The 11,613-nt window shown below is 56.7% G+C and overlaps 1 protein-coding gene across 1 annotated transcript in view; it reads left to right on the top strand.

The window, feature by feature from the left end:
• Nucleotides 1-10,942, top strand: part of NIBAN2 (niban apoptosis regulator 2) — a 96,168-nt gene extending 85,226 nt beyond the window's left edge. Inside the window, exons 9-14 of the mRNA XM_054007274.1 lie at nucleotides 831-1,018; nucleotides 1,956-2,111; nucleotides 3,843-3,959; nucleotides 4,598-4,705; nucleotides 5,174-5,285; nucleotides 6,473-10,942. Of these exons, the coding sequence (XP_053863249.1) occupies nucleotides 831-1,018; nucleotides 1,956-2,111; nucleotides 3,843-3,959; nucleotides 4,598-4,705; nucleotides 5,174-5,285; nucleotides 6,473-7,311 (1,520 nt within the window). The 3' untranslated portion in view covers nucleotides 7,312-10,942. The remainder of the gene's footprint in view (nucleotides 1-830; nucleotides 1,019-1,955; nucleotides 2,112-3,842; nucleotides 3,960-4,597; nucleotides 4,706-5,173; nucleotides 5,286-6,472) is intronic.
• The last annotated feature ends 671 nt before the right edge of the window (nucleotides 10,943-11,613 follow it).

Raw genomic sequence — 11,613 nt, forward strand, 5'->3', positions numbered from 1 at the left:
TGCCGCCTACTGAATTGCCAGTAGCACTCGCTGCACCCCCACGGGTTTTTCTTGGAGGCACAGGCACTGACTTTGTGGGGGCTCCGAAGCTGGAGCACCCACGTGGAAAAAATTGGTGGGTGCTCTGCACCCACCGGCAGCCAAGCTCCCCGCCCCACCCCCCCGCCCCAGCTCGCCTCCGCTCTGCCACCTCCTCCCCTGAGCATGTCGCGTCCCCGCTTCTCTGCCCAGCACTTGCTGCCATGAAACAGTAACAAACTGTGGGAGGGAGGGGGAGGAGCGGGAACGCGGCGTGCTCAGGGGAAGAGACAGGGCCGGGGCAGGGATTTGGGGAAGGAGTCCAATAGGGGTAGGGAGGGGGCGGAGTTGGGGCGGGGACTTTGGGGAAGGGGTTAGAATGGGGGCGGAGGTGGGAGGGGCGGGGCAGGGGTGCAGTCGGGGAGGGGTTGGGGGTGGGTCAAGCACTCACCGGTGCCAGGAGAAGTTGGCACCGATGCTTGGAGGATCGCCATTCGAGTACTGCCAAGCGTAGCAGACTGCAGGCTGATCAGACCTAAGATGGGAAGGGACCTTGTGGGTCTTCAAGGCTAGTCCCCTGCTATGGTGGGCAACTCTGTCATCCCGTTTATAAATGTATCCAGCTCCATCTCTAGCCTTTTGGCCACCACCTGGAAGGGGTGGAGCAGAGCAACTCCTGTCCTTCCCTAGGGCGTAGTCTAGGAGCTGGAGCACCATGCTGGGCTTCCAGGTGGCTCCAAAGCTCAGCGAGGAAGGTGGGCAGAGCGGGACCCATCCCATGCTAATTGTCTGCCTGTCTCTTCCTCATCCAGCCTTCGTGCTGCCCAAAGCAGAGATCTGTGTCCGAAACCATGTGCAGCCCTATATCCCTTCCATCCTGGAGGCGCTGATGATTCCCACAAGCCAGGGTTTTGCTGAGGTCCGGGAAGTGTTCTTCAAGGAGGTCACTGACATGAACATGAACGTAATCAACGAGAGCGGGATGGAGAAGCTGGGAGAGGTAAGGCCCCTGGAGAAAGTTGCATAGATTCCCGTTGCTGGCCTAGCAGGGTGGGCTGAAAGGCCCAGGGGAACGGACTCCGTAGCTGCTGCAGGTTGCCATGGGCGGAGGGCACTGGACTGTGAATGGGCTGCTTGAAGTGTGGCTTCTACCCCACCCCGCCGCCTGAATCTAGGAGGAGGCAGAGGGTCAGCCTTGTGGGTGCCCAGGGGAAGCCTGGCCAAGCAGGGAGCGCAGCTTCCACCCGCAGTTGTCCTGAGTAAGGCTGGAGCGGAATGGTGAGAATAAACCTGTGGCCCTGCCCCTAGTCTGCTCACATCAGAGCTGGCAGGCCTGTGCTCCCCTCTGAGCTGGAAGCCACAGACCGTAGGGGGCCCAGGGCTTCCTTGGGCAGCACCGGTCCTGGTCCCACTAGATCCATAGGCTCCTTTGGCATTCGGGCAGAAGCTGGAAGGATCCACTTAAGGTGAGAACTGAATTCCCAGCTCTTCTCCTGAGCCCTGGGCGACGAGTCGGTCTTAACAAAACCCAGGGCGTCCGATTTCACCTGCGTACGGAAACCTGGGATCACTCTGGATCCAGCCGGGACCCTCTGGGTCCAGCCAGAGCAGCTCCAGGTGGTCACACGCCTGCAGGAACAGTAGAGACCCGTGATTGACCTACAGCAGGTGATCTTCCTGCACCAGGCTCACCCATGTCTGTGTGCCACCTGGTGGTGCGGGGCCCCAGACACTTGGAAATGCTCTTGTCTTTGTGACCCAGATTAAATGGGCGCAGTTGAGGAAGGATTCCGATTTCTGGGCTTTGCGTCCTCTGCTCCCTGGAAGCTTGGTGTCCAGTCTGATGCCGGGTCTCAGCAGGCCTGGGGAGTGGGCGGGAGGTTGGGTGCTCTCTCTGTACAGCCGCTGAGTTGTGTGTCTGACTCCTTGCCCTTCAGTACATGGAAAAGCTCTCCCAGCTGGCCTTCCACCCTGTCAAGATGCAGTCCTGCTATGAGAAGATGGACCAGCTGAAACTGGAGGGGCTTCAACAGAGATTTGACGTCTCCAGTGCCTCCGTGTTCAAGCAGAGGGCCCAGATCCTCATGAGACAGGTAGCGTGTTAATATTAATAGCCAAACTCCAGGGGTGATCAGCCCTTATGCTCGCTGCCCTATGGGGAGCCGTCTTTGGCCCTAGCCGCCAGGCTCTGTGGCATAGGCGCCAACTTTCCCCTGTGCCAGTGGGTGCTCGCGCCTCCCTGGCCCCACCCTGACCCCACCCTTTCCCCGCCCTTGCCCCCCCATTCCAACCCTTTCCCCAAAGTCTCCGCCCCCTCCCTGCCCCATTGGACCCCTCCCCAAATCCCTGCCCCAGCCCTGCCTCTTCCCTGAGCGCGCCGCGTTCTCCTTCCTCCCTTCTAGCCGCGAGAAACAGCTGTTTCACGGTGCAAGCGCTGGGAGCTAGGGGGGAAAAGCGGGCACGCGGCGCACTCAGGGGAGGAGGTGGAGCGGAGGCGTATGTGAGCTGCGGCGGGGGGGTGGGGGCAGGGAGCTGCCAGTGGGTGCAGAGCACCCACCAATTTTTTCCCCAGGGGTGCTCTAGCCCCGGAGCACCCACGGAGTCGGCGCCTATGCTCTGTGGGTCAGAGTTTAGGTGGGTCGCTGTGGCTATGAATTCAGGTTCTCCCAGTGCCTTGCCCGTTGGGCTGGTCATCAGTGTCCTGCTGCGTGGGCGCCCCCTACTGGAGTGTGCTCTTGTGCACTGGACAGGCTGGGCTTCAGTCTGGCTGTACCCACCCCCCAGGAGCCTTCCTTTGAAAGAGTCACCTTGTTAAAATGAACAGCCGGGCCGGGGGCACAGCGCCGGTACGGAGACAAGCTTATTTCAGCGGCTTCGTTTTTCTCCTCTGAATATGGCAACGCCCCAGTGGCAGAACCATCACCGGCCCAACCCCTTCGCTTTGCTCCCCAGCACCACGCTGCCCATGGCCTGGCGCACGTCTGACCCAACGCCCACTTATGTTCTTGGGGACAAACAATTGACCCTGCATGTCGCGACTGTGCACTGGTGCCTGTGAACAATTCAGCGTTCCACTGGGAGGGAACGCCTGCGTATGAACAACCTCACGGGGACGGGGAGACCTCGTATACATCAGACGCTGTCGTGCTGGTGGCAGGATGGGTGGCCAGGCCTGGGCTACGCTGAGTCAATTCTTCTTCCCCCTTACATTGAAGAGTCTCCCACAGGCAATAGTCTATATGCTCCGGTGCGGAGTCAAGGAAGCTGTGTAGGAGCCTATGAGCCAGTGTAACTTTCTGGCACCTGTGGAGAACTGGGAGATGTTCTAGAACTATAATGCTCCCACCTCCATCACTCACATCCCATTCAGCCTGGCACAGCTGATTTCGGAGACTGGTTGTTATCCAGCTTCCGGAGGAGTATCCAGGGGCCAGTCTGGACAAGACCCATGTAAGGGGGAGGAGGAGTTTGGGTACTGATATCCCATGCACCATTGCAGCTGTTTTTGGGGAAATGTGCTGCTAGTGCCCTCTAGTGGTGGGAAAGTAAACACCTTTATGCAGGTTAACTTGGTGCTTTCAAAATCCTGTCTGGGTGCAGAGCATGAGTGGGATGCGGACCGGGCCTGTCGTCTGTCCTGATGCAGGTTCAGGAATAGAGGAGATGCCCCTGTGACCCGTCTCCATGTGATGGTGTGTTCCGTGCCTGCTCTGCTCATCCCTTGCCATCCTTGCTTTGCTGGATGTCCTACATGAGCCAGCCTAAGGTGCTGTGGTCTCTTGGCCTCCTTCTGGGACGCCATCTGATGATGCTTCTCATTGTAGCAAATGGACGATGCCGTTCACACGTTCGGGACGCTCCTGCACCAGGAGCTGGCGAAGATGCTGGGCAAGGAGGAGCTGTGCAAGTCAATCCAGCGGATCCTCGAACGGGTGCTCAAGGTAAGGCAGCCCGCAAAGCAGCTGCATGCTCCTGCAAGGTCGGCCGTCTCTGGAACGTGACGGTGTTGGGCATTTTAACTCGCCCATGCTGCCCCGATAAGGACTCGGGATGCTAGACAGGAGAGAAACCTCTGCCACAAAGTGCCTGCAGCTTCTGTTTGAAGCCCAGGCATGCTGTGTGCCTGCCATGGGGCAGGTAAGGGCAGGAGTGAGTGCATTGTGTAGAACAATACTCTGCATTTGTAACTTTAAACGAACCGAGTATCAATAGGTATCACAGTGGTTCCTAGAACCCAGTGGAGATCGGGCACAGGGAGGTGAAGTGACTTGCCCCACAGCAGGTCAGAGCCAGGAATAGCGCCCAGGTCATCCGAATCTGTCCAGTGACCTGTCCCCTAGACCACGCTGCCTCCTGAGCCCAGGGAAGGGGCTGGTGTTGGATACTGAAAACACGTCGGTAAATCCCCTTGTGTAAATCGCTTCCTGTCGAAAGGATTGTTAAATAAAATGGCAGGAAAGCTGCAAGTTCTCCTTCCTCTAAACAGCCCGCTCCTCTGTAATCTCCTCTCCTGCGAGATGCCAAAGGTTTGTTAACCAACCTCGTTTCCCTCTCCCCCGGTGCGCCCCTCGTCCCGCAGAAATACGACTACGACAGCAGCACTGTGCGCAAGAAGTTCTTCAGGGAAGCCCTGCTCCAGATCACCATCCCCTTCCTGCTGAAGAAGCTGGCGCCAACCTGCAAGGGGGTAAGAGCCCGAGCAGCCCCGCGGGCACGGGTTGGTGGCACGTTTCAAAAACCCTGCTGAGTCATCAAACGCTGTGTATGAAGACCCCCAAGGCCCCTTTACACCCCTCTGGGCGCATTAGGGCACCAATGTTACTTGACGTTGCCAGTGGCATAAAGGGGCTTTGGGGCATATGAACAATTGGGCCCAGTGCGTGTACAAAGACTTAATCTCTCTTTGTAACGTCCTGATCTTGGAATTCCTCACCCCTTTGGGTCTATGTTTCATCTCAACTTGGTGTATAACTCCTCTGGCTAGATGGCCCATAACCGGTGGCATCCCTGGCTCAACAGTGGTGCCCATGGTTTTGTGGGAAGGGGTAGCTCTCTGCCTCTCAAAGGCACGTCGTCTTTGGAAAGCCACAGGGCAGCTAGGTGGTCTTGGGTTATCTCTGCCAGCGAGGTGAAATCTGCCTTCTCCTTCGCACAGGAGTTACCAAAGTTCCAGGAACTGATCTTCGAGGACTTTGACAACTTCATCCTGGTGGAGAACACTTACGAGGAGGTCGTGCTGCAGTCGGTCATGAAGGACATCATGCAGGGTGAGAGGGCTGCCCGCGTTTGGGTGGGAGGGAGGGGTGCATGCTCAGTCCTACACCGTTCTGGGAAGGGGCCTATGCAAGCCTGTAACGGTTGCAGTAACGGGCAGGAGACACTGAGTGAATCCTGCCACTCCCCTTCTGCTCACCGAGGGACACTGCTGCTAACGGGGCTGGCTGCCGAGGACTGGATGCGCCTGTCCACCCACTTGCCATGGGGAGGCTCCGGGCATTAGCTTGAGATGGCTCCCATCGCTGTAACCCCTGGAGCATCTCCTCCTGCAGCACTTTGCCACCCTGCTCCGGATCCAGAGTCTAGGTGATGGTGGAGAGGGTGTATGTGCACTCTGCACTGTCACCGAAACGCTTTCCTCCATGTGTCTCCGTTCCGTAGCCCAGCTGCCCGCTTGTGCCACACGCCTAAGCTGGGTCCAAATCTCATCGCTTCTTCCTTCGTGACTTCTCTAGGATCTGTCCTTTTCCCCTCTATCCAGACAGCCCAGCCTCCCCCCCCCCACATCATCTGCCGTCTTGATTACCGTTAACTCCTGCTCCCCAGCCTCCCCAATACTCACATCACAGCCCTTCCCGTCCATGCGAAAAGCATCGACTTAGATCATCTTCCGCTATCACTCCGCCTGCATCACCCCCTCTTGGATTCCCTCCACCTGCCCCCGCTTCTCCACCGCATCAAGTTCAGGCTTCCTGTCCTCCCTACCGAGGCCCTTCGCGATTCTGCCCTCCCCTATTATCCTCGTACTGCATCGTGCTCCCCTCCTCTTGGTCCATCTGTCAGCTGCAAACCCTTCCCTGCATCCTTCCACGCTGTCCCTTCGGCATGGAGTGCCCCTGCTCGTCTGCCATTCCCTCCTTCGCCAAATTCCTTCTCCGAGACCCTCCCGCCCAGCACTGCCAGGGCAGAAGTAGGAATTTAGCCAATCAAGGAGGGCCTGGCTGAGGCGTGGATGGAGACGATGTGAGCATGAGAATTAAACCAGGGTATAGATTGGACTGTAAGGGTCTCCCCCTACTGGCTCATTGCATGTGCTTTGCTCTGAATCCTAGGAAGGCTGGCTGGGCCCAGGTCTTGCCGAGCACGGTGAGGTCTCCATCTCGAATGAGGCCTCTGGGGGTTCTGACATGTAAATAGACCCTGTCCTGTCCTGACCTCCCTGTCTTTGCCTTTTCAGCTGTGAAGGAGGCAGCGGTGCAGAGGAAGCACAACCTGTACCGGGACAGCATGGTCATGCACAACAGCGACCCCAACCTGCACCTGCTGGGCGAGGGCGTGCCCATCGACTGGGAAGAGGAGTTCGGCAGCCAGCCGGACTCGGACCCGTCCGCCGAGAAGCGCCGCAGAGCCAGGCAGGTGGTGTCGGTCATCCACGACGACGAGGGAGCCCTGCCCTACGAGGCCGGGGCGGAGGTGCTGATGCACCAGGTCTCCCAGGAAGAGCCCGGGTCGGAGGAGGTGGAGGCCTGTCCTGCCCTTGCTTCACCGGGTTCTCCTGACAGCGTGCAGGGGATACGGGGGATGCTGGTGAAGGAGTTCTGCGTGGAGACCCCGGTCCCAGCAAGAGAGGAGGCAAAGGAACCGCTGACGAATGGTACAATAGTCCAGCAGAGCGGCAGCTCTGAGGAGCACGGGGTGGAGGGAGCTGCCCAGAAGGCCGAGGAAGGCCCTGGTTCCTTGGAACACTCCGTCCAGCATGACGCTGGCTCCCCGGGCCCAGTGAACCCGGGGGTGGAGGAGCAGGAAGCCAAGCCAGCCGTGCCCGCCGCTCCAGCTGAGCTGCCTGCCCTGACAGCTGCCTCGTTGCTTGCTGAGGGGGGAGTTGAAGTGAACCGCCACGAACCCAACGACAAGGAGACGGGGGAAGAGGTGTCCACCCAGGCCCATGCGGAGAAGGTGGAGCCTGCCCAGCCGGCCACTGAGAACAGCGCGGGGACCACCGAGAACAGCGCGGGGACCACCGAGAACAGCGCGGGGACCACTGAGAACAGCGAGGGGGTGCAGACTCAGTTCTAGGTCAGCCCCCCCCGGTCGAGATCCCTGCCGGTTGTGTACACTATGTGCCGAAGGTGGACTGGAGTCAGTGATGCCAGGGGGGCGGATGGGGCTCGTAGGCTGGGCCAGTCGCTGGCACTGGTAGCTGTTACATTCCCAGTTTCTGAAGCAGACTCGGCTTCGGACACCAGTGTCCCAGGGAAGGGGGTGGGGGGAGCCACCAAGATGTAAGATCTCCTAAACTGCATACCCACTTAGAGGGGAGCCGTGTGCTGGCCAGAACCAAGCCGCCACGCTGGCCAAGCCGTTGCCCCTCCTCCCAGGACTCTAGCTCGGTATAGGATACGCACACCTTGCTCCGTCTTACTTTGTTGTTTTCCCTTTGTTGAAGAGACACTTTACTGCATTACTCAACTAACAAGAGTGTGACTGTGGGACTGCCTGGGGTTTCCCCTAGGCAGGAGCTCCCCAGGACATCTGCACAGCGTATGCCAGCGGGCGCCTGGTGCCCTGGGGGATGGGTTTTGTAGGGATTCGGATTCCCCTTCCCCTTCCACCAATCCAGCCCTTCCCTTCGTCTGATCCTTCTCATTCCAACCAAAGAGGTCAATGCTGCACGCCACGCTGCTTTGTCAAGCACGGCGACTGCAGTCAGAGGCCACCTACCGGTATCCAGCATTTCTCCTCCGAACGAGCCCGCATCCAGGAGCCTGGCTGAGATAGAATGCACTCCCCCCCCCTCTGTCCTTGCACATTTTGACCACTGCCCGCCCTGGAAAGATGCACCTCTTCCCCGAGCCAAATGGCCAATGGGATGCCCCTTGTTCGCTACTAAGTACTGTTCAAGCCAGCGCCATGACTTTAACGTGTCTTGCCGCACGCTCTGGCAGAGGGAGGGTTAAATGAGTCACAAACGAACTGGAATCCGTCTTTTCTGATTGGCCCCTAAAGAAGGAGAGTCAACGGCGGAGGATGGGGCTGTTGCATAGTTTCCGGCCGCATTAGTGCATTGCTGAAGAATCAATAGAACTAGCGGGTGTGGGTAATACAGGGCAGCATCTGAACCCTGTTGCTCCTGGCCTTCCTCGCATGTGCTGGTCTGACTGGGGGTTCCGCTGATGGCTCCAAAGATTGTCTGCTTGTAGGGTCAGTTGAGGGATGGAAAGAGCCACAAATACCTCTCCGCTATCACCATCTCCTCCACGTCCCTCCTCCCGTTATACACACAGGTTAGGACTGTGACATAAACTTGAGAGTTCACCCCTGGGCTTGCGGGAGAGAACTGGTGGCCGTGGAAAGAGACGACGAGGATGGTTGGTCGTGCGTAGATTGAGCTGTAAATGACCGACACTATCCAGTGCCATTCTGCTCCTGGAAGCTTTTAGTGGATGCTTGATTCCCTTGTTCAGTTAAAAACGGCTATTGCGATACATCTCTGAAGCTTTAGAACCAGCCACTTATTTTTCTTTCCTCCCCTCGCTTCTGGTATGTGGTTTCTCCAAAGCCCCAGTGAGTGGTGGCCCCACCACTCATCCCTTTCCTTGCAAGCCCCCTGCAGCCTTGAACCTACCGAAGATGGTCCCCGACAAGCTTAGCTGGTTTGTTTACAAATGCTAATGGCCACATGAATGTTGTTGATGGACGGTCTCCTTCCCTTTCCTTAAAACGTGGAGGGGGTAAGGGGAGAGAGCGGAAACCTCCTTGGAAGGCCAGGGTAGGTGAAATAGTGTTTTCGGAAGGGAATGGAGAGGAAGTTGGCTTTGCAGGGAGAGAATTAAAGGTCCCGGAGAAGGCCAGAAATCTAGGTGCGTGGTTCAGAGGGAGAGATCTACAAGGGCAAGTCTTGACAGAACTGCACAGTGGAAGCTCCCATTGCACCGGAGAGGAGAGGGGGCCGCAGGCTGGCAGGGACGTTGTAGGACTCTGGCTGGTTGCTAATCGGCGATTCCCTCCTGCACGTGACGGTGTGTTTAGGGCTCTTATTTTCGTTGGGTTTGCTTTTGGGGAGTGCTGAGTAGCTCTTGGGTAGGAGGTGGCTTGGGGTGAGCTGGGCTAACAGTAGTGAGAGAAACAAGTGCCTTAATGGGGAAAGGGGTCTTGATACAACCATGCCCAGCTCTTGGCAATCATCAACCCAGTGGTGACTTTCATTGCACTGAGGGTGGACTGGCCTAGGATACTTTTCCTGTCCCATGAGGGTGGGAGGTATGGCTTAGGTAGGAGAGAGACAGCTGCTCCTGGGGAGGGAAATGCCTCCCTCTCCCCCCTCCCCCCTCCCGCCAGTCAGGAAAACCTCTAAATATGGGGGGAAGGCTCGCTTTCATTTTCCCACTGGGTCCCTAGTTATAGCTCTTCCCCTCCCCCCACATCCAACTCTTCTGGAAAAGCTCTGCTGAACTTACATCCTCTTCCCAGCACACACAACATGCTGGGAATAAATCTCCCCTGTTCCTTTCTGAGTCTGTGCTACCCCAGGACGCCAACTAAATCCACCCTGACCTCCTGGAGGTATTTGACTTCGCTGGAGTCACATGACAACGGGGTCTCTTAATGGTGCCCAGTGTGAAGCCTGTGCCTCGTGGTGGGCTTAGCTCTTGTTGCATTGCAAGAGTTAAGTTCTCCTGGAACCACCTGTCATGGTAGGAGGAGAGAGAAAGGAGGTTCACTGGCTCTGTCTGACCCCACTGGGCTTTGGGGTCTGTGCAAACAAATTAAACTTAAGGGATGAGGTCACCTTAAAGCAAAAGCGTAGACTGTTACATGGGTCCTATTGTCCTTGCACCAGGAGTGAAGGAGAGGGGAGCCCTGTAGTTTTTCTGTCAAAGGCAGGACCGGTGGAAGCGTGCACTGGAATCCAGCTCCAGCCGTGCTCTGGCCAAGCTCCCAGAAACGCTCCGACCGAGTTAGCCAGGGTCTTTCAGTGGAGATGGTCAAATGATTCCTCTGTGTGGGCACAACCCAACTCGCCAGACGTCTGCTCTCTGTGGTGCCCTTTTCAGGAGGTCGCGGTGTGGGGAGAGCAGACACGTTCCCTGGCCAAACACAGGGGATGGCAGAGGCTGCTGAAGTGGGTTTCTCCAGATCTCTCTCCGGCATCTCGGGTACAATCCAAGTACAATTGCATTGAGTTGGACCTCCAGCCAGGAGCTCAGCTGAACACTAGGGGTGGTATATAACCCAATACGCAATGGGACATCCATGCCTCTCGTGGGTGACCTGTGTCTCAGACTTCCATTAACGCTAAGGGGAACTGGGGACATGTAGCTAGCTGGGGAATCAACTCAGCAGACACACGAGCTGCATGCAGGTAATGTAATGTAATGTAATGTTTAAAACATGAGATACAGCTGAAACACCTGGTGTGTAAAGTCTTGTGAATGAGCTGCTTAGACCTTCAATGCAGAATATGGACCAGGAGCCCGGCCTTCGAATCCTTTCCTCTGCTACAGATACATTCCAACTTCCATGTGTATTTTAGATGCTATTTTTTCTATTTTTAAATGGGTGGTGCCCAGTCTAAACCACTTGGGGCCTCCCAAAGTGCCTTGCCTTGGGAATCAAAACCTGTCTCTTCCAAGATATTTTATGGAGAATGTTATACAAATGTTTAAAATATGCTTCTAAGAATAAATAAAACCCAGCTTTATTTAAAGCTAGCGACACGCTCTCATTCCTGACTGAGCGGTGACATCACTCCAGACACACCAACGAAAGGGAGATGTTCCACATGGAGGGGTGGGGGTGGGGTGGGGCAGAGCCAGAATGTTTGGGGCCAGCGGCGGAATTCCTCTAAATTCAGAAGGAGGGCTTTGATTTGATGTCCAGTCTGGGGCCCGCTATGTAGTTGGTAAGTGCATATACACGGGCGCATCCAAAAGTAGACTGGGGCTTAGGTGGGTGTGCGTGGCAGAGAACTTGGGCTCCGGGGTCCTAGGTTAGGGCCTAGCTCTAAGTGGATTTGTAATCCAGTTGCAGTTTCGGGCCCTACTGTGCTAGGCGCTGTACACACACACACTCACACTGTCTCTCTCTGCCCCAAAGAGCATCCAGCGTAAATACATAAGAGAAAAGGGTGGGGAGAAAGGGGGTGGCAGTGTTCCCACTTTACAGACAGGGAAGTGAAGCACAGAAAGACGAGGGGTATACAAAAAAACAATGGTGGAACCAGGAACTGAATCCACATCTCCTGAGACCCTGTCCCCTGGCTTAAGTAGACCATCTCTCCTTCACTGTTAGTGAAAATGGTGAGCTCTGGGACATTCCATGTGATGGTGGGAACCTAGGACTTAATTGTAAAGAGGGTAACTGGCCAGGGTGACCTCC

This window comes from Malaclemys terrapin, chromosome 17 (assembly GCF_027887155.1).
Source record: "Malaclemys terrapin pileata isolate rMalTer1 chromosome 17, rMalTer1.hap1, whole genome shotgun sequence".
Classification (NCBI taxonomy): domain Eukaryota; kingdom Metazoa; phylum Chordata; order Testudines; family Emydidae; genus Malaclemys; species Malaclemys terrapin.